General features: G+C 38.8%; 2 protein-coding genes across 2 annotated transcripts in view; one reads left to right on the forward strand and one right to left on the reverse strand.

Annotated features, from left to right (window-relative positions):
• Positions 1-11,934, reverse strand: part of LOC146468231 (epithelial sodium channel subunit alpha-like) — a 39,454-nt gene extending 27,520 nt beyond the window's left edge. Inside the window, exons 1-2 of the mRNA XM_085125076.1 lie at positions 11,812-11,934; positions 10,204-10,413 (exon numbers count right to left, since the gene is read on the reverse strand). The gene's annotated coding sequence lies outside the window, so the exon portion shown is untranslated. The remainder of the gene's footprint in view (positions 1-10,203; positions 10,414-11,811) is intronic.
• Positions 324-18,714, forward strand: LOC146468233 (epithelial sodium channel subunit alpha-like). The gene is made up of 14 exons (XM_085125148.1): positions 324-480; positions 737-1,016; positions 1,619-1,721; positions 2,704-2,899; positions 3,786-3,910; positions 4,267-4,430; positions 5,095-5,207; positions 5,424-5,430; positions 5,971-6,085; positions 6,981-7,053; positions 7,807-7,864; positions 17,272-17,330; positions 17,483-17,558; positions 18,332-18,714. The coding sequence occupies exons 2-14, from the start codon at positions 756-758 to the stop codon at positions 18,506-18,508; spliced, it is 1,527 nt and encodes a 508-aa protein (XP_084981274.1). The 5' UTR covers positions 324-480; positions 737-755; the 3' UTR covers positions 18,509-18,714.
• The last annotated feature ends 3,750 nt before the right edge of the window (positions 18,715-22,464 follow it).

The following is a 22,464-nucleotide window of genomic DNA, read 5'->3' on the forward strand; positions in this document are numbered from 1 at the left end:
TTTTGTTAATTCATTTGATCGTGTAAACATTCAGAAATGTCAATGTTTCGAAGTCAGAATACTGAAAACTCAGGTTAGATTTCACAATTCGCGGGTTTGTTTTGAGTTGGAGGAATAAATAACAACCACTTTAAATTTTTGTCCTCACATGATCCGTGGATAATTGTTATGGCTCTGTTGGATTATAGCAAGCCTCCCGCTGTTCATTTACGGTTACTATCCTGCAATATTAATCGTTGTCTAACTACATTATCTGGTTAATAAATTATTTACAAACTACCCTAATATAACTTGAAGACCACAACATATTTCGAAGCTGAACTGTCAAATCCGTGCAGATAAATTCAGGTTTTTGTGCACCGTGTGGACATATTTATGGAGACACATATAATTTTATTACCAACACCTAGAGATACGATCCACTGACGACAGACTCACGTATCGACCTTGGCGAGCTTTGTGTATTTGCCAGCTTAGCAGGTACATTCGCAAGCATAATTGGAGGTTTAAATGTAAAGATTGGCCTTGGTTTTAGCGACAAACAATGTCTGATGTCTGTAATCTCGCCGGTGCATGATGTCCAACACTTTTTCAAAAATACTGGTCGCGCGTGACTGGTAGATTGAATGTAAGAAATTCCTGAAAACTTTTATTGCGTTTCCATCTGACTATAACATTTTGTGTTACGACTGTAGATTAAATGTGATTAACCGCAATTTTTATTTTGCTTTCTTAGGTCAGTTGAAATTGCAGATATGCTATCGACAAACAAGCCGAGTACCTCTGAAGAAAGTTTGTCAAGGAAATTGACGGCGAAGATATCGGATTGCTTCGGTTACACAACTGCTCACGGCTACGGAAGAGTTGCTGCTGCAACGGAGTCGTGGCCCCGCAGATGGTTCTGGTTTTTGGCCTGTTCTGTGGCATTTGGTGTCTTCATTTATCAGCTTCATGACTTAACTTCCCAGTTTCTGTCTAAACCACTCAAGACAAGGACGTGGATTGCACAACAGCAGGTCAGATTTTAAAGAGAGCTAGGTTATTTCAATTCGAACAGTTCAAAATTAGAAACGCAAAACGCAGTTACACTCCTTGCTTATGAACAAATCCCTCAAGAGTGGAGAACGTTATTGTTATACAAAAAAGTAAAAGCATTGTTAGAGGAAAAATAAAGCCGCTCGAAGAAATAAAAAACAAACAAAGAAAAGCTGGAATAATCGTTCCTTAAATGAGGAAACCTCGCCTGATTACATGACAATGTGTAAGTCTCTATTCCTAACACATTCGCTAGACTTAAATCAACTTTGGAAGGTTATTTTGTTCAATAATCACCTGAACGGATAACCCCTAGCATATTTAAAATTATTTTAACCACATCTTCAAAAATATGCTATCCAAAAGAGTCAGCGTTTTTTTTTTTGCCCCACCCGCATTGCCAATTAATCAGAGCCGTTGCGATTTTGGCACAAATGAAGAAACCACACTGAGGGGTATACCAGTGCTTACACCGCTACACTTGGACATTTTATTATTTTTCTTGGCATATCGACGCCCCTTAAGATTACGCCTACTGAAAAATTGTGGCAAATAATTATATATTAGTTTTCCATCTTTGCAGAAGCTTCTATTTCCCCAAGTCACCGTGTGCAATTTAAACAAGATACGACAGTCAAAGATGCCCGAAGATATTTTGAAGGATTTTCCTCAAATCCTTGGGGGACGTAAGACGTTTTTTTTCTTATCTCTTGAATCTGTAACAAAATAAACATTCGAAGCGTTGGATTATTTCCCGAATTTTCCGCTCTAAATTCGATCTTTGGTTGTAACATTTGAAACATCTGGCAGACATTCAAACGGTTTAATTTGGAAGTTAGCCATGGCAAGCTATTATGATTTGCGTGGTCGAAAAAAATACCTTTCCTTTCCGTTGGAACTTGTTTCAAAAATTCTTCACAAAAGAGTGAAAAAGTAAAAATTGATAGAAATTTTAAAAACAATATATTTAGGAATGGTGGGTGGCGTGGGATACTTACGCGTACGCGGGGAGGTAAATATCTACCCAAATTTTTATTACAGACTGACGGAGACGGTGAATTGTTTTAGTGTATACCAAACAAGTGGCTAAACTAGATTCATTTAGTCACTTTCGTCTGGCAAATTTGTGAAGAAACTCGCACGCAAACGCTTGGATAATGCCGGGAAGTTAACAGGAAATGCAACTTGAGTTTGAGTAGCCAGTCATGCGACGAGACACGCGTGTTCGCGTGGTTCCCTCGCCTTACTGTCCCTAAGAAAAATAAGGGACTGTTCGTAGTCTACAGTAAGGGAACTGGTCATAACAAGTTTGTTCGAAGAGGACCCACCTTGTCTGGAACAGGGGGGTTATTGAATACACCACCTGTCTCATGAACACTACCAACAACATTTTATTGGCTTTAAAATTTGAGTTGACACAGAAATATTCAGCTAGCAAGAGTCAGCATCAGCTAGATATACAAGAAAAGTGAGACTTGAATCTTATTGACATTTTGTGCTATTAAATAGATGGATGGCTATGCAATAAAGACACCATCTTTTGAGTTTGAGGAAGAGGGGTTCAGGCAGAGACCACAATCTATTTTGTGGTTTGTTTGGTCTCGTTCGAGTATGGTAGTTTTGACAACTTTCCTAACATTTATAGGTATAATTTCTCTTGACCTCCAGATCATAATGGAACAAACACAAACACAGCTGGAACTAATAAATCACTGACGAATAACAAAGATCGCCTTCAAGCAAACATATTGAGAGAAAAGGTTCAGAAGCGACTGGCTGAATACTCAGAAAGTTACCTACAGGCGGCAGGACATCAATTGGACGACATGATATTGAACTGCATTTACAACACTATGGAATGCTTGTTAGTATCAGTGCCGTGCTCATGTTATACCTCGCCAAGAATTTTATAGCTCTTTGAAAAGCCCTTTTAATGGCCGGATGCGCCTTTTCTGCACTAACTTTAGTCCAGACCCACATTACAGGAAGCTGTTTTTGGTCGAGTTTTACAAGTAAAACACAAAACGTAAGTGTCATCTTTTCCACAACAAACGGCATCCTCGTTTAACAATTAAGGATGAAAAGCATATACACATGGACGGGGTACATAATTCTCAAACATTTCACTTCTAATTAGCGTCGTCTATTTCTAACTTAAAGTAATAATAAATATTTTAACCTAACGAAAGTGCCTCCTTTTGTTTATGCGCATACGTTCTGCGCATGTTGAGATACTGATTTCTTAAGAACGGTGCCTATTACTGCAAAGACTACAAAGGTATTTGTGCGCGTTTATGACTATGTGGAAAAAGATCTTACCAAGGGAAGTTGGAATCCAAACAAGAAAATTGTGGTAATCACGCATTTTTCAGAGGTAATAGAGCTTTAATTTGGACAGAAAATACAATACTTTGTTCTATATTTAAAGCTTTTAGAATTATTGTTGCTTTATTATCTCTGAAAAATGTGCAGTTAGAACTAATTTTCTTCTTGGATTCCCACAGCTGGCCCTTGCCAAGATCTGTCCGCATATTCATAAACTGCGCCAAAACATCTCTCTCTTAGGAGGTACCGGCCTTAAAAACCGTTAATTTGTAACAAAAAATTATCTATTTTTGGTTTTCGATTAGTTACGTTTCAAAGTCTGTTGCAAAAGACTCCTCCCTACGGCCCCCACTTAATGTAAATAGTGGCCAACTTAGAATACCATCAATGTGTAAACTGGAACAAAACAAATATGCTTTTTACAGGGATAATATGCGTGATTTATGGACACAGTTTTGGCATCCGAAGTATGGAAACTGTTATTCATTCAACAAAGGAGGAGACCCTGGTAATCAAGTGATGACGTCATCACTTCCGGGGCAAGTAGCCGGTACGTTTTGACCAAATTAACATCAATGATTTTAATATATAATCTCTCCGCTACTCTCCTATGCAATAACAATTATAAACTCTTTGTGAAGTAAGCATACGTGCAGTTTGTTTCCGATCTCATCATGATCGTTTATTTGTTCAGCAACTCACCTTGGTTGCTAAGGATGAAACGACTTAAATATAAATAGCGGTGTAAAAACAACATTGGAGTTTTCTCAAGTATCCGCCACCACGACGTACAAGGAAGCAACTTTCTTGAGATAAATATGCATGTGTATACAAAAATTTAGTTTAACAATTGATTCATTTATAAAAATTTATAAGTAACGTGCAAACTAATAATAATTTCCTCAGGTCTGAGGTTAGAGTTAAACATTGAGCAATATGAATATGTCAGTGGACTTACAGACGAGGCTGGCGTACGGGTATTTATTGGAACACAGAATTCGATGCCACTTCCTTATGAGCTGGGAATAAGCGTGCCTTCGGGATTCTCTACGGGCATTATGCTTCGAAAGGTACTGTCGACCAGTAACCAAGAGATCATCATGGAAGAGAGTAGATCCCACAGAAAACATCGTTCCAGTGACAATACTCGAAAGTGATTTTTCGATCTCCTTCACGTTTCTGGAATCCAAGTGGATAAGGCAATAGCCAATCACATGACGAGCATATTACCCCATGTAGACCGCCGACATTTTATATCGCCTTCAATCAGTGATTTAGTCGTGCAAATCATCCGCGAAAACCTCCGTGAACTCGCATACTATTCGCGGAACCTGACTGATGCAGTCTAAAAATAACTTAAGAGGACCATTTTTATTAGGACAGGGAATATATGTGGGATTCCACTCTCTTTCCCTAATGAACTCTTGCCGGTTACTCTATCGAAATCTTCTAAAAAAACGCTTTTGAGGTTAAGACTATGTCTAAGTAGGTGGTGATGACTATAACGACGACAATGATGTTCTAATGACGACAATGATGGCGACAGTTATGGTGACTACGGCGACTTAAATGAAGAGCAGATCGATAAAATTGTTCCTGTTGTTGTTGTTTTATCAACTATACTTGTACCTCGTCAACCTTTTCTATCCCATTCCCAAGTTAATGCTTTATCCCAGAGCTCCAAGACTTTAAAGTTACGCTGTTTAACGCTTTCATCCAAAAACAATTTTTCAGGTTGTCATCGGCCGGTTGGATCCTTTTGCGAATGGCAGTTGCGAACCAAAAAGTACTCTGATGGACAGCGGTATATTCCATCGCTACAACGCTTCCTACAGCCACCCAATCTCGTACCCAGAGTCTTCAGGCTTTTTGGTCAGCGGGGCAACGCCGGGAAGACTCTGGGGACATCAAAAAAATTCAATTTTTTTGATTGGCTGTTCCGTAACGGTTTCCATTGTTTTACCGCAGAAATCCTGCGGTAATAAAATTCGATGTCCCCAGAGTCTTCCCGGCGTTGCCCCGCTGACCAAAAAGCCTGAAGACTCTGGGTACGAGATTGACAGCCACCTGGTGAGCTCATTTTGATATAAATTAACGCAAGAACGAACATCTCAGCTGAACATTTCAGACCTCTTTTTCGTTGAATGTAATCCAAGAGGCACCCGATTGCAGCGTTTCAATTTCTTGAGTTCCTTAATAATAAGTGACATAGCATGTCAGCGTCTATTTCTTAATTAAGAGTTACGCAGTTCAGTTCTTTTTCTGTCCCTCTGTCTTCCATTTTTAAGCTAGCTTTCCGGCCATAAACCTTTTTATGCAAAGGCCGTTTTTGACTTGATTAGATGTACATTGACAGACTGACTGACTGACTGACTGACTGACTGACTGACTCAATGACTCAATGACTCACTCACTGACTGACTTACTGACTCACTGACTCACTGACTCACTGACTGACTCACTGGCTGACTCACTGACGGACCGACTGACTGACTCACCGACTCATTGACTCACTTACTAACCGACCGAAGAACGACACACAGATTCGCGTGATACCATTTATTAACGAAAGGTTTAACTTATTCGTTTTCTTTCGTTTCTCCGTTAAAGGCTTGCAAGATTTCCTGCCTAGCGACAATGATGTATCAAATGTGTGGTTGTGTGTATTTCACATTGAAGTATAATAAAAAGCAGGACGTATGCGATGTATCAGACCAGTCCAAAGGTAAAGAAGTAGGGCAAATAGCTGAGCTATTGATTATTGACAGAACGTCTGGCTATGGAATTATTGTTCAGTTGAGAATCCATTTTTTTTTTCTCTGAGAAACGCTTTAACGCCGCTTGCTTACCTGACAATTATTTAGCTTTAATGATTCTGCAAACAAACTTTTGGCAAAATTCGCCTATTCGAGAATGTATTAACACTAGCAATTGTTGACACAATTTAGCATGAACTTACACTGTCATAAATATCATGATCAGTAACAGCAATCTGCAAATCCAGGCTAAAGTTTAAATTCACAGCCTCGGTTCCATTGACTTCAGTACATAGTGAAGTGCATTTTCCTAAATCATTCAAAACTGTGTCTCTTGCAGTATTTTATTACTCTAAGTGATAATTATAATCATGTGGACTTCGTCAGTAAATGAGCAAGGACCGGATCAAACGTCGAAGTTTACATGAGACGAACTAAATTGCAATTTGTGTCCAACCACTGTGTCAAACGTCGAACCAAATTCAGAACAAATGAACTAAACTTTACGTCAGCGGGATTTCTCAGGGTATGGTCTGCTGGGGCAGACCGTACCCTTTTCTCCAAATACCCCTTACAACAATAGCTGGAAAAAAGTATACACTGTAGTTAGCCTTGTCAAATCATATTTAACCAGACCTACCTGGTAACTGGTAAGCCTGGTTTTACCAGACTTTCAGCTACCTGAAAAGCCTGCTAAAGCTGATTTTTGCACAATGGTTATGATTGTATAACCGTCGCTACCGGAAGATGCTCTAGGAGGGCTCTCGACTAGGACCCTCTGGCAGGGGACCCGGGGAGCTTCTTTGCATTGCCTGTTGCCTTCACTTATTATCTTATGATTTTCTGATAAAACGTTTGTTTTAGTTGACTGTCTAAACAAAGCATATGACAGACATTCCGACGGCTCGTGCAACAACAATTGTCGAGAAAAATGCAGGTAATTTGTGATATTAGACCGCTCTGAACCAGAACTGTTAATTGTAACAACTCTGCAACATTTTTCATGGGGTTGAAAACGGACGTTTATCGCACAATCAAGTCACATAACTAACAGAAACTTTGTTGCCTAAGAATGATGATGATGATGCATGTAAGCAATCCTATGAGAAAGGTGTGAAATTAGAAATTTAATCGCTGGTTAAATCCAAAGCTGATTCAGTTGCATCTTCACCCTTTTTGTATAGTTAGGTACCGGCCTGTGGTGAACAAGCATTCCACAGGATAGAGACCGACAGACTAGGATTAGTCTCTTGGTTTTTTCAGCGATAGGCGATTGTTCGTTGGGCTCGGGTATGTCGCTCGCTTTACTATTCCTGAGAAAAAATAAGAGATAAGCGTCGTTTAAATATTTATACTTTTAGTAGTATGCTACAGAATCCGGGACTAAACACAGGCTATGATGAGGCCGTGATCTAAGTCTGTTATATCGTTGGATTGGACGAGTAGATCTGTTTTTAATTGGAATGAGCGTTACAAAACCGCAACCAAAATAATCGCTGTGACAAATTTTCACGTGAGAATTCACCACAAAAGCCTAAAAACAAAACAGGCAAATGACCCCAAGAGCTGAGAAACACGAGCGAGGGACTTTATATTGGAATATCAAACCAATAACCAAGTAAATCGACAAAATTGTAGCCTTGCCCATTTCCAACACGCAGCTTCTCTGACTTAAATTTGTCTTTTAAAGGGAGGATTCCTTTAAGATGACTGTTTCCAGTGCTGGCTGGCCATCACAACTCTACAAGGTAACAAAATGCCGCCGCTATTTAACTCACTTCACAATTAATTCATTTAGAGTCTGATCGCTGAGTCCAGCCGCGCGCTGAGCCGGTTCAATATGGCTGCTATTTTGTGTCTTCCAGACGGCTATATGATTCGTTCGCCATGATTCATGAACCATGATAAGACGATTAATGCAATGGCAAACAAAATTTCACAGAATAACCACTGAGACATAAAACAGCTATGGACATCTCACTCTAGTGCGCACAAGTTTTTCAAACATGATCAAACATTGGTCAGGGTCTGGAAGGGTATTTACGGGATCCGGGATTTGACCCAAAAACGGTGCGGGATTCGGGAAAACGCAAAATATTTTGACGGGATTCGGGATTTGACTGGTTCCCGGGAAGCGGGATTCACCAAAAGTTAGGCACGGGATGCGGGATTTTTTTGCCTGTCTGTCTTTCGTTAAAACCGAGAAGCTAATAGTGGCTCATCAATCAATTAACTTTTTACAAAAGTTACTTTCCGCATGTTTCCGTTAATAGGCTGGTGTTTCGTCTGTCAATGGACGCATTGATTAACGATTTTTACAGTATTTTACAATAAAACATTTCACAATTGGCTAATCGGTTAACTCTGCACGTTCCTCAAACTCGCATGGTTCAACCATCAGGGCCCAGTCGTTCAAAGCCCGATTAAGCTAATCCTGGATTAACGTGAACTTTGATTCGAGTTTAATTACTTATCAATAAAGATTCTTTAAAATGATTTTTGGCTCTCAGTTTTGACTTAGACTTTTCTTTACCTTTAGCTTGAAATTAGGCTTTGAAATCACTTTTAAAGAGCGAGATGAAAACCTTGATTAACTTTTAATCGTAGATTAATGTTAATCACCTTTCGAACAACCCAGCCCTGATCACTGGAAGCAATGGCAGCGAACAGCGCGGACCCCGTTTACACAATTCGAGTTTTGGTGTCCTATTATTTCACAACAGAGTCTGGACAAACTTCTGGGCAGCCGATCCATAAAGAAAAAATTCAATGTGCCAATCTCAACAGAGAGCCATAGAGAATTAAACATGTTCAAGCGCCACCTTCATGATTTTACTGGCCTCGCGGATATTGCGCTGAGCAAAGGCTTGGGGAGAAGCCTCGACATTTCAATCGCGCAAGTGCATCAGTAAGGACATTGTTAACATTGAACTTCTCCCTTTTGTTTATCAACGGTCTCATTAAAAGACCAATTCTTGCTTAAATGACTCTTTAAAGTCCATCTTCTTTATCCATTCACTGATTCAACACACCAGTGCGGTTCAAGTATGTTAAGGCTTGGCTTAAGCAGACCAAAAACAAACAATTGCAACTCTACAGAAATTAATTGAAAAACCACCAAACTTGGTAGTGAGCAGAAGTTGATGACCGTAACTCACTTCTAACTTCAAAACTTGAAATTATATATCACATGACTTCTTTATAATTGTTTTCTTTGCCCAAAAAGAATATTGGAAAATGGGCCACCGAGTTTATATATAATAAATGTAAATTAAAACGTTTCTCTTATTGTATGGTTAAGGAATTCGGTATAACAACAAAAGTCACGTGCATTATTAATCTTCCTAATAACGAAAACCGATCCCATTCAGTTTGTATTTAGTGACTTTGTGGTAGAAGCTACAAACACATATGCTGATCTTTTAGTCGCAATGAACTATTCTTTGCCTATCTAACAAGATCTTTTGACTCCTGCCGTTCTCGAAACGCTTAGAGAGAAACCACGCTGATGTCCACTCTCTTGGCCTCTGCATTCACTGCTGTTATACTTCGTAATGATTAACTGACCATCCACACCCCAAAACATTAATGAATAGTTTCGTGCAATAATTTTCGGCTGCTACTGATGCAATTTTTAAAAAAAGTTGGCTTGGAATTTTTTAAATTTTCACTTGAAGATAAACCACATTAGGGGGCGTTGTTCATCCACCAGCTGTTGGGAGGCTCACCAAGCTAAGCAGAGAGGTAACGGGAATCTTCGTAGGTCTTCTTTGTTCACAAGATACTTCTTCTTCTGTCATCTATTCTAAAACTGTTCTATTGACATCAATTCTTCAAGTATCCCTCAAATTACGCCTTATTTTATAGTGTACTAAAAACATGTGTACGACTGTATGTCAACCAAGGCCAGGTGGTCCCTACCGGAAATAAGAATTGGTTTTGCCAAAATACACCAACAGGAAAGAATAATACAACTGTGACCCTGCATAATCTTGACGAGATCAACGCTCTTCCCCGGCTCAGACGCCTGAGTGAGAATACAAGAAATCACTGACAATGCATCCGCCAGTTACTTAAAAGCGCTTACCTTTCTGGGCTGTAGTCAATTTTCTTTCTCAGCGCTTTACTTCAGATCGGGCTCCAACGTAGCTCTTCTGCTCCAACTCTCCTTACAACTTATCCGCTTTTACCCACTTCTTTATATATGTGCTTCAGTCTTGCACGCACAAGTGGTCAAAATTATGGTGCATCACAATGTTATCTTTTAATGGATCAGTGGAAAAAGGCTAACCAGTGACTGATGGATCAGAAAAACAAGTCTTATTATGTAAAATTCATAGATGGTATCGATCGTATTCATCTGATATAGAAAATTACCCTGACGTGAGGCAACTTTAATAAACAAATCAACACGAGTTTTACACGTGTAAACGAAAATAACAAGAACCTAACCATGTACAATTTTACAAAAGAACGCATCAAAAGGGCACACGAAACCACAATATCTTACAACAAGAACTAATGTCCGCGCCCTGGGCATATAAAAAAAATTGCAGGATAAAGCTTACTAGGGTCTTACCAGTACACGACCGAAACAATAGGCCTTATCACGGTTTTTGACGCCATTTTGACTGGTAAGCAAACACGTCTTGAAATAACAGTGTCTGTATATGGAAATCCAATGTCAAATAATTTTAATAAAACATCGCTTCTTCATCGCCTCTCCTAAAGGTCCTGCCGCATGATAAGCCACTTATCAGTTTTTAAATCACTGAAGTGTTATATTTTCATCGTATCTAAATAATCAATCAAATGAAATAAATTACATGCACGAGAACGGGATGAAAAGCAAGGTCACCAAAGCGGCACGTTTATTTTCTGTTTACAACCAACTTTTCTGTCAAACTATTTTCTCCCACAACAAGCGAAGAAAAAAAACTCCTCTAGTTTACAATTGTACTTACTGAATATTTGCACTGAACTGGTTACATATAAAATGTCATATAAATAAAACAATAAATCATATATCATAAATGGACCACAGACGGAATTTATATTCAAACACGTGCAGGACTATCTTAGTTACTGTTTTTACAGTATTTGCAGCTGTTGCTCAAGTTGGGCCGCACATAAATACTATACATTATGCGTTTACTTTCCACCACAAAAATGCGCCAGCTTAATGCTATATTTCTCTGACAAAAATGCACAGTACACCCCGAAAAGCTCGGATAATTAATGCTGTTTGTATATCTGTTTATTTATAACTCATTTGGTAACATGTTTTCATTGTAATTACAGCAACGTACAATGAAATAACACTAACATCGTCTCCAATATAGCAACTCGTCCCAGTTTAGTAATTATCCCGTTCATATTTTGATTCTTACGAGGCTATGTTGGGGCTACTAATAATTTGAAAACTGTGAGGCTTATTTGATCGAGAAAAAATATTTTGTACATATCAAAATTCGGGCCATTTTTATGTTTAAATTTGTCGTTGAAAATGTCCTCATCTCTAGAACACTTTTACTACAATACTCTTCGTTTAGGATGCCGAAAATGAAAGAAATCGCTCAATCGTTTCTGCCAAAAAGCGCGAGTCCGAAAAATTTTACAGAGGCGCCAATACTGAATTAAACAGGTTCGGTCCACGTTAATACATCACGTCTTCTTATTTCGAAAGAGACATTACCGTCAGCCGTTCGCTTCCGATCGCAGTGTTTCACGATCCCGTCCAACAGTCGTGTTCATGCGACGCTTAATCTTCCTGACTTCGTCTCTCACTCTAATTTTCGTAACTCCTACCTGAACCCACTCGACTGTCATCAACAAAATAAATTATGTTTATATTCATTGAAAACGTAATACGCAAACACTTTTTAAACTAGATCTAACAGAACCCGATCGAAGAAAGCCGAGAAGAGCGGAGAGACTTCGTGCCAGTTCAAGTTTAATTCAAAGTCAAGGATTCCTCTCTGAAAGGGTTCGATGAACATCGACGCATGCAAGGGGGATAATTCACAATGAGAAACGCGTCCCAGTTTATGCCTTGTAACTCCACGTGGTTTTAGTAATAGACTTTTACGCTTGTCTCAAATCGAAACAATGTACACACATTTGAAATCAGACAAAATTAATCGCGTCATTCGGAATATTTACGGTTTTTCACAAGGCCGTAAATAGCATGAGGCAAGAAGAAGCAAACGTAATTACCAAATCAGAGGATTTTGCGATTGTGTTCTGACAGCTAAAAGCCCAAAAGGTGAGTGAATGTAGGGGAAAATGCAAATCATTCGAGAAAGAAATTTCTTCAATAATGAATATGAATAGAATAGAATAGAATAGAAATATGAGTGTAGTTCATGAAAACTGGTTCTTCAAATGTAGCTGGAATTGCGAGAACTTTATGAAGAAGTTTAAATGGTGAACTCGAAGAAATCCAAACCGGCTCAGCTCTGTTAAAGTCGAACTTTCCGTCGTCATACATCTGAAGCAATAGTCATAAGTTTTGGTTAATTAAAAATGGTGGAAGGCCTGCATAACTCGTACCCCATGTTCGCCTCTATTTCTTTCCGTCATTCGGGACCAATTCAGCTTCTTCTGTACCGATTTCTTGCGAGTTTAATTTGAACTGGGATATCATGGAAATGATAAACAATCTCAAATGGAATTGGGATGGTCATGTAGCGAGAAGAACAAATAACCGTTGGTCAACCCGCATTACGTTCTGGACGCCCCGGGGAGACACAAGGAACTCAGGAAGACCAAGGACGAGTTAGAGGAATGACTAAGATAGTTTCCTAAAGCACTGGCGCCGTGTCGCGCAAAACCTGGTCCAGTGGAGGTCAATGGGGAAGGCCTACATCCAACAACGAACATTTGCGCCTGAAACTACTACTACTTCTACTACTACTTTGAACTGGAGGATTTGAATAGAGCCCTGTAGTGAACTCGTGTCGCTAGTTTCAAATTAGGCGTTCAAACGCCTTTTGTCATGATGTGAATTATGAGTTCCGTGGCTTTCCGGCTTTCTTTTCATTTTCAATTTGCCCTCCCGTTCTGTTTGTTTTGCAATTACTGGTGTTCCTTATCCCGCAAGAAATATGGAGTTGCCATTCCCGGCAACTGATGAAATCAACTAGAGAGTTTAACTGTGGTCCTGTCTTTTCGTATAATGACATATTCAAAACACAGTCGGCAGACTCAGGCCTACAGAAAAAGAATTACGGAAAACCGTGATTGATCTCCCACAACCGACAAACAAAGTGGAGCCGCAAGGCCATGACAAAACACAGCCATAACCTAAACAGACTTCCGCCGGCCTTCATTTATTTGTTGCATAGCTCTACAACAAGCTAAGACGTTAAAGAAAACGTAAAGAAAGGCGGGAAGGGTCAAAGACACATAGATGCACAACATCTTACCACGAGAACTAATGTCCTGGCACGGCATTTCAAGAATTACACGATAATGCTTACTTGTACACGGCCCAAACAATAATTGAGAAGCCTTTCATTAAATAGATACCTTCATCCTCTCTTGTTTAAACTAACCCTTCAATAGATGAAATGGCCTGTGTGGTATAAGAACCAAAGACGCAAAACAAACAGAGGTAAGAATGATTGAATGGCGCTCCTCCACCACGTACACCCCAAAGTCGTAGAAACCGAGGGAGCGGGAAGGAAGTGCTGTAATACCTGTTTCAAAGATGAGGGAGTGTACATAATTTGTTTTAATACTTATAACTTTTAGGCAATAAAATGCTACCATTTTACGCTTGAGCAAGACTGAGTTTTTTTGGAAATGTCACTGAACGAAGAAGTGCCAAAAGAGGTTTTCCGCCGAGCATCTAGATTTCGATATTGTCTGTGGGAGCATGCATGACTCCAGATCCTCTAGAGACTAGCGACTTGCAGTGTGCGACAAATGCAGACTGCAGACTTGCAGACTTTCAGACTTGCAGACCTGCAGACTTGCAGACTCAACATACTGGCCTTTCCCAATTCATTTTAAAAATAATATTGTGTAACCTCCACCATTCCATATCATGCGCTGTCCGCTTGGTACGCTTTGATACTTGGCTACTTTCACGATTGTCCTTCAGGAATAAAATTCTTACGTGCGCCAGTTTTGAGAAAACGTTGTCAAACTATATAGCAAACAGCATAATAAGGCCTAGGTTCTGACAAAAATACAATTTTAGTGATTTTTTTTATTTTCTTAAATATCAGGATCGGGTAAACTCTCCGACGAACGAGGCCTGTTGCATTGAATTTATCGGGTATCGAAGCCTGGCAAGAACGAATTAGCTGCACAGCGTTATGCAAAAGACATTAATAAGGCTTTTCCGATATTTTGATTGGTTATCGAGATATCCGAGTTCAAAGTTAGAATAGCAAAAAAATTATGTAGACGTGCTGCTCAAGTGATCGCCATGCCAAAGTTAGTTTGAATTTAAAAATTCCTGCGAGATTTTAGCTCTTAAAATTTCGTAAACAACACATGCCTCCACAGGGGATTATATCACTCGATCGTACTAAATGCCGCGAGCTAGTGAATCAGCAACACTCCATGGAATCAACAACACTAGCATATAATTCTTGTCAAATTCCAAAGTCGCGAAAATCCCGGCGGAAGTATGTAGGTCGGCAAGTCTTCACGGTTGTCCTGAAGGACAACCGTGAAAGTAGCCAAGTAGCCTTAAAGCGTACTAAGCGGACAGCGCATGATGTAGAATGGCGGAGGTTACACAACATTATTTTTAAAATGAATTGGGAAAGGCCAGTATGCTGAGTCCATCAAGTCTGCAAGTCTGCAGGTCTGCAAGTCTGCAAGTCTGCAACTCTTCAGTCTAGATTTGTCGCACACCGAGCGACTTGGGTTCTAGGGGCAACGCTTAACGCGCCTCTCCTGAAAGTCCTGCCGCATGATAAGCCATTTATCAGTCTATAGATCAAAACTAATAAGCATTTTGACTTCCCTTAACTCACTAACGTATTTTTGTTTTCATCGTATCTAAGTAATCAATTAAATGATATAAATTACATGCACGAAAACGGGATAGCTTAGGTGTTAAAGCGGCACGTTTATTTTCTATTTATAACCAGCTTTTTTGGCAAACTATTTTCTCCTACAGCAAGCAAAGAAAAAAAGTTCCTCTAGTTTACAATTGTGCTTACTGAACATTTGCATTTTGTTAGCGAACCAGCCGTGAACTGCTCTAAAAATAGCTCGCGAGAAAAAAATACAGGGAAATGTATGGAAAGTTCAAAACACGACTGGACGCTTTCTGGCACAGCTACATCCCTCCAAATTTTTTCTTAAAATCCTTTTCCTAGAGCCAAAAGTTTCCAATTCATGAATTTTTCAGAAGCGATGTTTTATGAATATTATTTGACATCGGATTTTCATACAAACACTGTTATTTCGAGCCTGTTTGCCTACTCGCCAAAATACATAAATACATACTTTATTGGCTCGTCCCCACGGGGCTTTTCAGAGTCAATTTAAAATTACATAACTAAGTACAAGACAATAATAAAAGAAAAAAAAGAAGAAATAAAGCTAGTGAATTAACTAAAACAGTCATTAAGAAGTTTTTGCCTAAGTAAGCGCTTGAACACCGTCACGGAAGGGCTAAGTTTGAGAGAAGGCTGCAACTCATTCCAAGGAGAGGTCGCTTGATATTGAAAGGTCCTTTGGCCGCTAGCAGTGCGAAAGAGTGGTATGTTCAAAAGTTGAGAGTTTCTGGTATTCCTTGTCGAGACAGCGGATCTTCTGACGAGCTTAGATGTCAAATACGCCGGAGCACATCTCGTAATGCACTTAAAAATCAGAACAGCAAAACGAAAATAAAGTTGTTGCCTGATTGGTAGCCAGCGCAAATCTTTCAGCAAAGGGGTTATGTGATCGAATATTTTAGCGCCGCACACAATGCGACAAGCGAAATTCTGTACTGCTTGGAACTTGTCCAGATTAGCTTGAGTAGTATTGCCCCAAACAGAAGAGCAATAGAATAATTCACTAAACACTAAGGCATTTATAATAATAATTAAGGCGCGCTTATCAAAAATATGCTTTACGCGGTTAATTTGGCCTAACCGTGACATGCAAGATAAGGCCTATTAAACTTATTTAGAGCACTCTTTCAAGTAGCCGTATAGGGATAGGAGGTTCGTTGTCGTGGAATTTTTCGTATGCTCTGCATACGGTGAGTATGCAGAGCATACGGCGAGTAAAGGCTCGTTACGTCCATTGAAACAAGTATAGCGTATTTGACCTTCTTTTATTTTATCTTGCGGGTTGATGACTACAGTTGTAGTTCCTCTGTCTGCCTTTTTAAAATTTTTTTGCGGTGGCAGATTCGGTTTTAAGGCTTTGCTAATTTATTTCTCAGTAACCTTAAAACAGACGTAAATTCAAAATATCAATCGAAAGGGCCAATCTAGATCCGATCTTAAATTTATAAGCTTTTGCGGAAATGATTTTTTTCCATGTATTTTTTGGGAAAGAAAAAACGGGATTCGGGATAGCGGTGAAAACAAGTGCGTGATTCGGGATTCTCGTGAAAAAGGAGCAGGAATGCGGGATCAGGACCCCCCTTCCAGACCCTGATTGGTGGAGAAAAAATTCAATTAAACTGAATTCATACAGTAAATTACTGACCTCCTGAAATATAGTTACAAAGAACTTAGTGCAATGCATTTGGAGAACGGAGCTTTTCAAACATTTAATTCGCCAGCTATAATATGTCCATGATTCTCGTGTCATGATTTGCTTGTCCGGAGGGGATTCCAGAAAATGGCGAAGAAATTTCACAGATTTCCTTTATAGATGCCTGTCTTTCAAGTCAGTACTTGTTATCTGAGTTCATTTTATGAACAAATTTCCTCTCAGCTCCATTCTATGGTCATGGTAAACTGTTCCAGGTAGAAGAATCGTTTTTTTTTTTTTTTAAAAATCGGGCTGCTTTAATTTGAAAACGTCTGTAACATAGAGAAGTAAACTAAAAGGGGGAAAATGGAAATAACGTGTTTTGAACACAGAATAACCTAACTTTTCAGGCCAACTATTAAGTACTGTGACGGCAGTGTCAGAGACTATCTATATGATGTTTAGTGAAGAGCATTAATCTTGATGTTTGGTCTCCTAGGGCACTTTCCAAGCAGACTTACAAAAAGATGGACTTGGAAATCGCTCCAATGACTTAAGGTAGGTTTACAGTTATTTTATTTAGGTATTGATGAGTTAACAACGCCGCACACTATGTTCGGAGGATGTCCAAAATACCATTTTTGCCTACTATACTTAATTGTTATTGCTGTGTTGATTTGTTTTGGGGTTTCTTCTTTGTTCTTTTGCAGCGTCAACTTTTTGAAGTTAACAATATACTACGGAGAGCTCAACTATGAAGTAATGGATGAAGAGCTCGCCTATACCGTAAGGAACCATCCATTTCAGTTATTTTTAAGATAGTAACACGATATGAAAAGCAATTAAACACGTCTTTGTATATCCAGTATTGCTATTCGAGACGTTATGCTTTATTTTAATAAGTGGCATAAGCCGTATTATGCTTATTGGTATATGGTATTTTAGCGCTTTAATGAGTTGGTCGTTCAACTCTCTGGCCATGGACTAGACGCGGCGATTTGTCAGCTAAAAGCATTGATTGTTTTTGCCCGAAACAAGAATCGGTAAGCTAACCGGGCAGCTGAAAACTAAGGCCAGCACTGTACACTATGCATCTTCAAAATAGAAGAAATTACTCACTCAGTACGCACGCGCTTAGAACAGTAGCTCTATAGATTTTGTACATGTAATGTAATTAGTGCCCATTTTTATTTTTAACCTTAGATTTCTCTGTCTTTTTTTCCAGTCATTCTTATGTAATTTTCTAATTAGCAAGTAACTGTAAAAAAAGGTAATTTTAATGAACCATTTATTATAACAACAACCAAGAGGTTGATTCGGCGGAACGAACTTAATGGGGCTGTCAATCCCACCATCGAAATTCATAATATGGGAACTGATCCCGATTTTTACAATCTTAAATCGACTTTTTCAAAGGTTTTTGGTGACGCTACCTAACTTCTCACAGGAACTCATGTCGACTGACCATCTCATCTTTCATGTAATCTGGGATACGCACCATTAACTTGATTTAAATTACACCTTATAATTGGCTAAATCGTATTCATTTCCATCAACAGTCTGCAAGATTCCTGTCCGACATTGGCGGTATCATGGGAATGTGGATCGGAATCTCAGCCCTGACGTGTGTTGAAGTTCTTGAGTTGTTGGCTTCACTGTGTTACACTATTCTGAGGAAAATCAAAGGAGAACGAAATAATGTTATTGAAGAACAACCACATGATAGTCCTGCTTAGGGACAAACAAGATTTGTTTGCGTTAAAAAGCAAGTGAAATAATGGAGCACCTGATGAAAACACTGCCGCAGAAACTCCTAATACTCTACTGTCACCATCACCGTGACGTCACTTCTTTCACCACGAAATAAACTCAGCCTGGAGCCTATGGGTCCCTGACGCAGCACTTGATATATTTTTCTTATTATTTTAATGCAGCAGTACAGTACCTTGCTTGTACTGATGGGCTTATCCTGTTTAAATATTCGTTTATTATTGTCATTATTTTTATTATTATTATTATTATTATTAATTATTATTATTATTATTTATTATTATTATTATTATTATTATTATTATTATTATTATTATTATTATTATTATTATTATTATTAGACTTTTAAAAGTCCCGAAAGTCACAATAGTAGAGGATAGCCTTGAGTGAAAAATGTTTGATAGGGAATAATGTTTAAACTGTAAATTTTATTATTACTATTATTATTATTATTATTATTATTATTATTATTATTATTATTATTATTACTATTATTATTATTATTATTATTATTATTATTATTATTATTATTATTATTACTATTTAAGACCGAAAAAATTCAATTTGATTTGCCGATGACACGCAAAGCTGTGCTTAATATTTCACTCAAAAGAGCCAAATGATAGATTTACTGCACCATTTTGTTACTAGTCTGAAAATGTCAGCCGACTCCTGCCCTTATGGGGTGGTCTCCCCTTGTGGGTCAGGGAAAGATGACGGCCTGACATTTCAGACTTACTTTTTACATCTTACTATATCAATTACACAACAGTGTTTGTTAGTATCACTCCCCATTGCATACCACAGAATATGCAACGGGTTTCTGGCTTTCTGATTGGTTGCATTGTCTATGACATGGGATAAATACATACACTTGATAACGCAGGTTACACAGTTTGTTGTTATTATTTTCTTTTTGTAGATTTGTTTGTTAACTTTAGGCAGGTCCCCAGATTGTAAACTTGCGTTATCAAGTGTATGTATTTATCACCTTAAGCAAATACGCAAAACTATCAATAACTTTAGCTTAGATAAAGAGGGTTCCCTCATTATGAACAAGAATGACTCCTTTTATCATCTACTAAATTTTTATTCTTAATAATCTACCTCCTAGTAGTCTTTTTAATAATACATATGACACATGCATATAATTCAATTATTCATAGGCTTTCTAAAGAGTGAAACAGACACGTGCAGAATCGAGCTCCTAAGTAAACATTCATGCTGACGAGAATTGATCTGTGTACAAACCCATGACTTTTCAGGTGCATGCTGGACGCTTTACCACTGAGCTACTGGGTGATTGGTGCGAGACCATATAACTGCTTCAGAAATTGTTCAAATTTTCCATCTCGCGTATTCTCCAGAGATAATTTAAAAACACAATGACAGAACTGTATCGCAGCGTTTGTAATTTTTTTCTCATGTTGAGAGCACACGCAGCCCAAGCTAGCGTCACTTGATAGTGTAATAATTAATTAATAGTGGGACGATGACCTTAATGAGTGCAAGCGGTATTGGCTCACAGGAAGCCGTTGAGGATTTTAAAAATGCGTTATTCCTCGCCAAGCGAGGTTAATAAATTTGTCTGGCCGAAAGCCAGCGCCCGGGAGCTAAGCCGCCCAAATTTGAGCGGAAAATATATTTATATATATCTACATATCTTTGAAGATTTCCGTGCTGTTGCCTGGTAACACAAATAAAGTATGAATGACGTCAGACAAAGGGAAGGTTGCTAGGCAGCAATAGTTTGGGAGACATGCTGGCGTCAGAGGGAGTTTGTTGGAGCAAAATTTGCATACATCGAGAAAGAAGTTTCCGTTCACTGCCGGATTAAATTTCACTGGATGGAAATATCTGCAAAATCTTTTCCCTTTCTTCCAGAAACCTTTTTTGCGAAAGATTGCATTGAAGAAATAATTACACGTTTTGTGTCCGCGGTAAAATAATTTCCGTGGGAAATAAATTCATTGAACTGACACGACAGCGCTGCACGCCCGTTGTACATTTCGTCGTGTTAGAAATAGATTTCAACCGCAAACGAGCCTGTGGAACTACGAAAAGACCATGCTCATCAAAATAGTTGCTTTGCTTAGAAACCTTTTAATCTCCTCATTTGATGCTTCAATAGGAGTAAACAGGGCTTTCCACCCGGGTTTTGCGAGTCACGTACACTGTTTTTTTTATATATATATATATATAAGAACGTCTAATTTTGGAGCTGAGGCAGAACGTTATTATATTTTTTTTTTTTGCGATTTGAGGCTGAATAAACGTTCTTTGATGTTCTTAAATTACATGGTATACACTACAGGGTGTTTCAAAAGTTCGTTCCGATTTGTTTTCTTCTAACGTTTCATCATTTATTTAAACTACCTCTTTAAAAATTAGGTATATTATTTTTTGCTTATTTTTCATTCGATCACTCAAATTATTAGTAACCAGAATGCCCGCCTTTATTTTTAATGACATTTTCTAATCGCCTAGCCATAGAATGTGCGAGTTCCTTTAGCGTGTCAAGAGTCACATTTTTCCATGCAAAGCGTAGTCGCCTCTTCAGCTCTTTCATCGTTTTGGGGGCTGGATCTTTGTACGTTGTCTCGTCAATGATACTCCAGATGTTCTCAATGGGATTGAGATCAGGAGAGTTCGCTGGCCAGCCACCCTTGGCTATAAAGTTTGGCAGATTCTTTTGACACCATCTCTGAGTTGCCTTTGAAGTGTGAGCCGGTGCTCCATCCTCAACGAATGTCATCTCTTTCTTTGAGCTAAACAGCTTCCTCCCTATCGGGCCACCTGTAAGCTGACGCCTTGATGTTAACGGTTTGACTTCTTTCTCAAGGATTTGGTTGATGTAGTATTCAGAAGTTACGGTTTGGCCTGTGGGTAGCATGTGTAACTTTGTGAGCCCACGACCCGTCATGCCACCCCACACCATCACCTTTGCACTTTGCTTCACTTGGAAAGCTGGAGGAACATCACATTCCTGTGAGCCCCATACAATATCGTTTTTTGGATTTGGGTACTAGAAAAGATATTTAGGACACTCATCTGTGAATAAAAAAATGTCCCAATCCTCTGCTGTCAGCTTCGCGTATTTCTTGGCAAATCTCAAACGGGCTTTTCTTTGCTTTTCGCTCAACACTGAGAGGTATTTTCTTTCGCTTGAAAGCCTTCCATCCTTTCCTAGTCATGTATCTCCACACCGTTATGCTCCAAACTTGGATATTTTTCTGCTGAAGATTCTTGGCAATCTTCCTTGTTGAATTGTTCCGTTTGTACTTCGCTTTCTCGATTGATTTTCGAGCACAATTCGTCAAACAGACGGTCGCCCGCGTCTTGGTTTGTCTTCGAAGCACTCTCTTTTCGACCACTTGTTCACCCAACGTTCAGTCTTGTTAAAAGATTTAGCGATTTCTTTGACTGAATGACCAGATGATCGTAATATGGCTGCTTGAGCTCTAGCATAAACAATGTCTGACTTCATTTTCGTAACAGAGAAAACAGAAAGTCCAGGAAAAAAATCAGAGAATAAAAACAAATTCGAGAAAGGAACAACATGCATCAAAGGCGCGAAAAAATGGCGGAAAACGCGCGTGTGTACATTTGGCGCGAAAATCGAAACAAAGGCATAAGTTGACAATTCAAATTGCTATTGCCACCCATTTTAATAAATTATCTACCTCAATTTATTGAAAAAGTTCTCACAAACAATTGATTTGTTTAAGAAATAAACAACTTTAAATCGGAACGAACTTTTGAAACACCCTGTACATGTATTTCAATAAATCAATGCGGACGTGACCTTGAAACCTGTCAAAGTACATTGCCTGCTGAGATATGGTATAAAGAAATGCTGATTATGACAAACCGAGATGTGTGTAGTCTCCCACGCAGACGTCCTTAGGGGTTCGTCATGCTT

Source organism: Pavona decussata, unplaced genomic scaffold, assembly GCF_977016875.1.
Source record: "Pavona decussata unplaced genomic scaffold, jaPavDecu1.1 SCAFFOLD_133, whole genome shotgun sequence".
Classification (NCBI taxonomy): domain Eukaryota; kingdom Metazoa; phylum Cnidaria; class Anthozoa; order Scleractinia; family Agariciidae; genus Pavona; species Pavona decussata.

Coding starts and splice junctions, on each gene's coding strand:
- LOC146468233 (XM_085125148.1), top strand. CDS start 756: ATGCTATCGACAAACAAGCCGAGTACCTCTGAAGAAAGTTTGTCAAGG. Junction 7,054..7,806: donor AATTGTCGAGAAAAATGCAG/GTAATTTGTGAT, acceptor TGTCTTTTAAAG/GGAGGATTCCTTTAAGATGA. Junction 17,331..17,482: donor AATCGCTCCAATGACTTAAG/GTAGGTTTACAG, acceptor GTTCTTTTGCAG/CGTCAACTTTTTGAAGTTAA.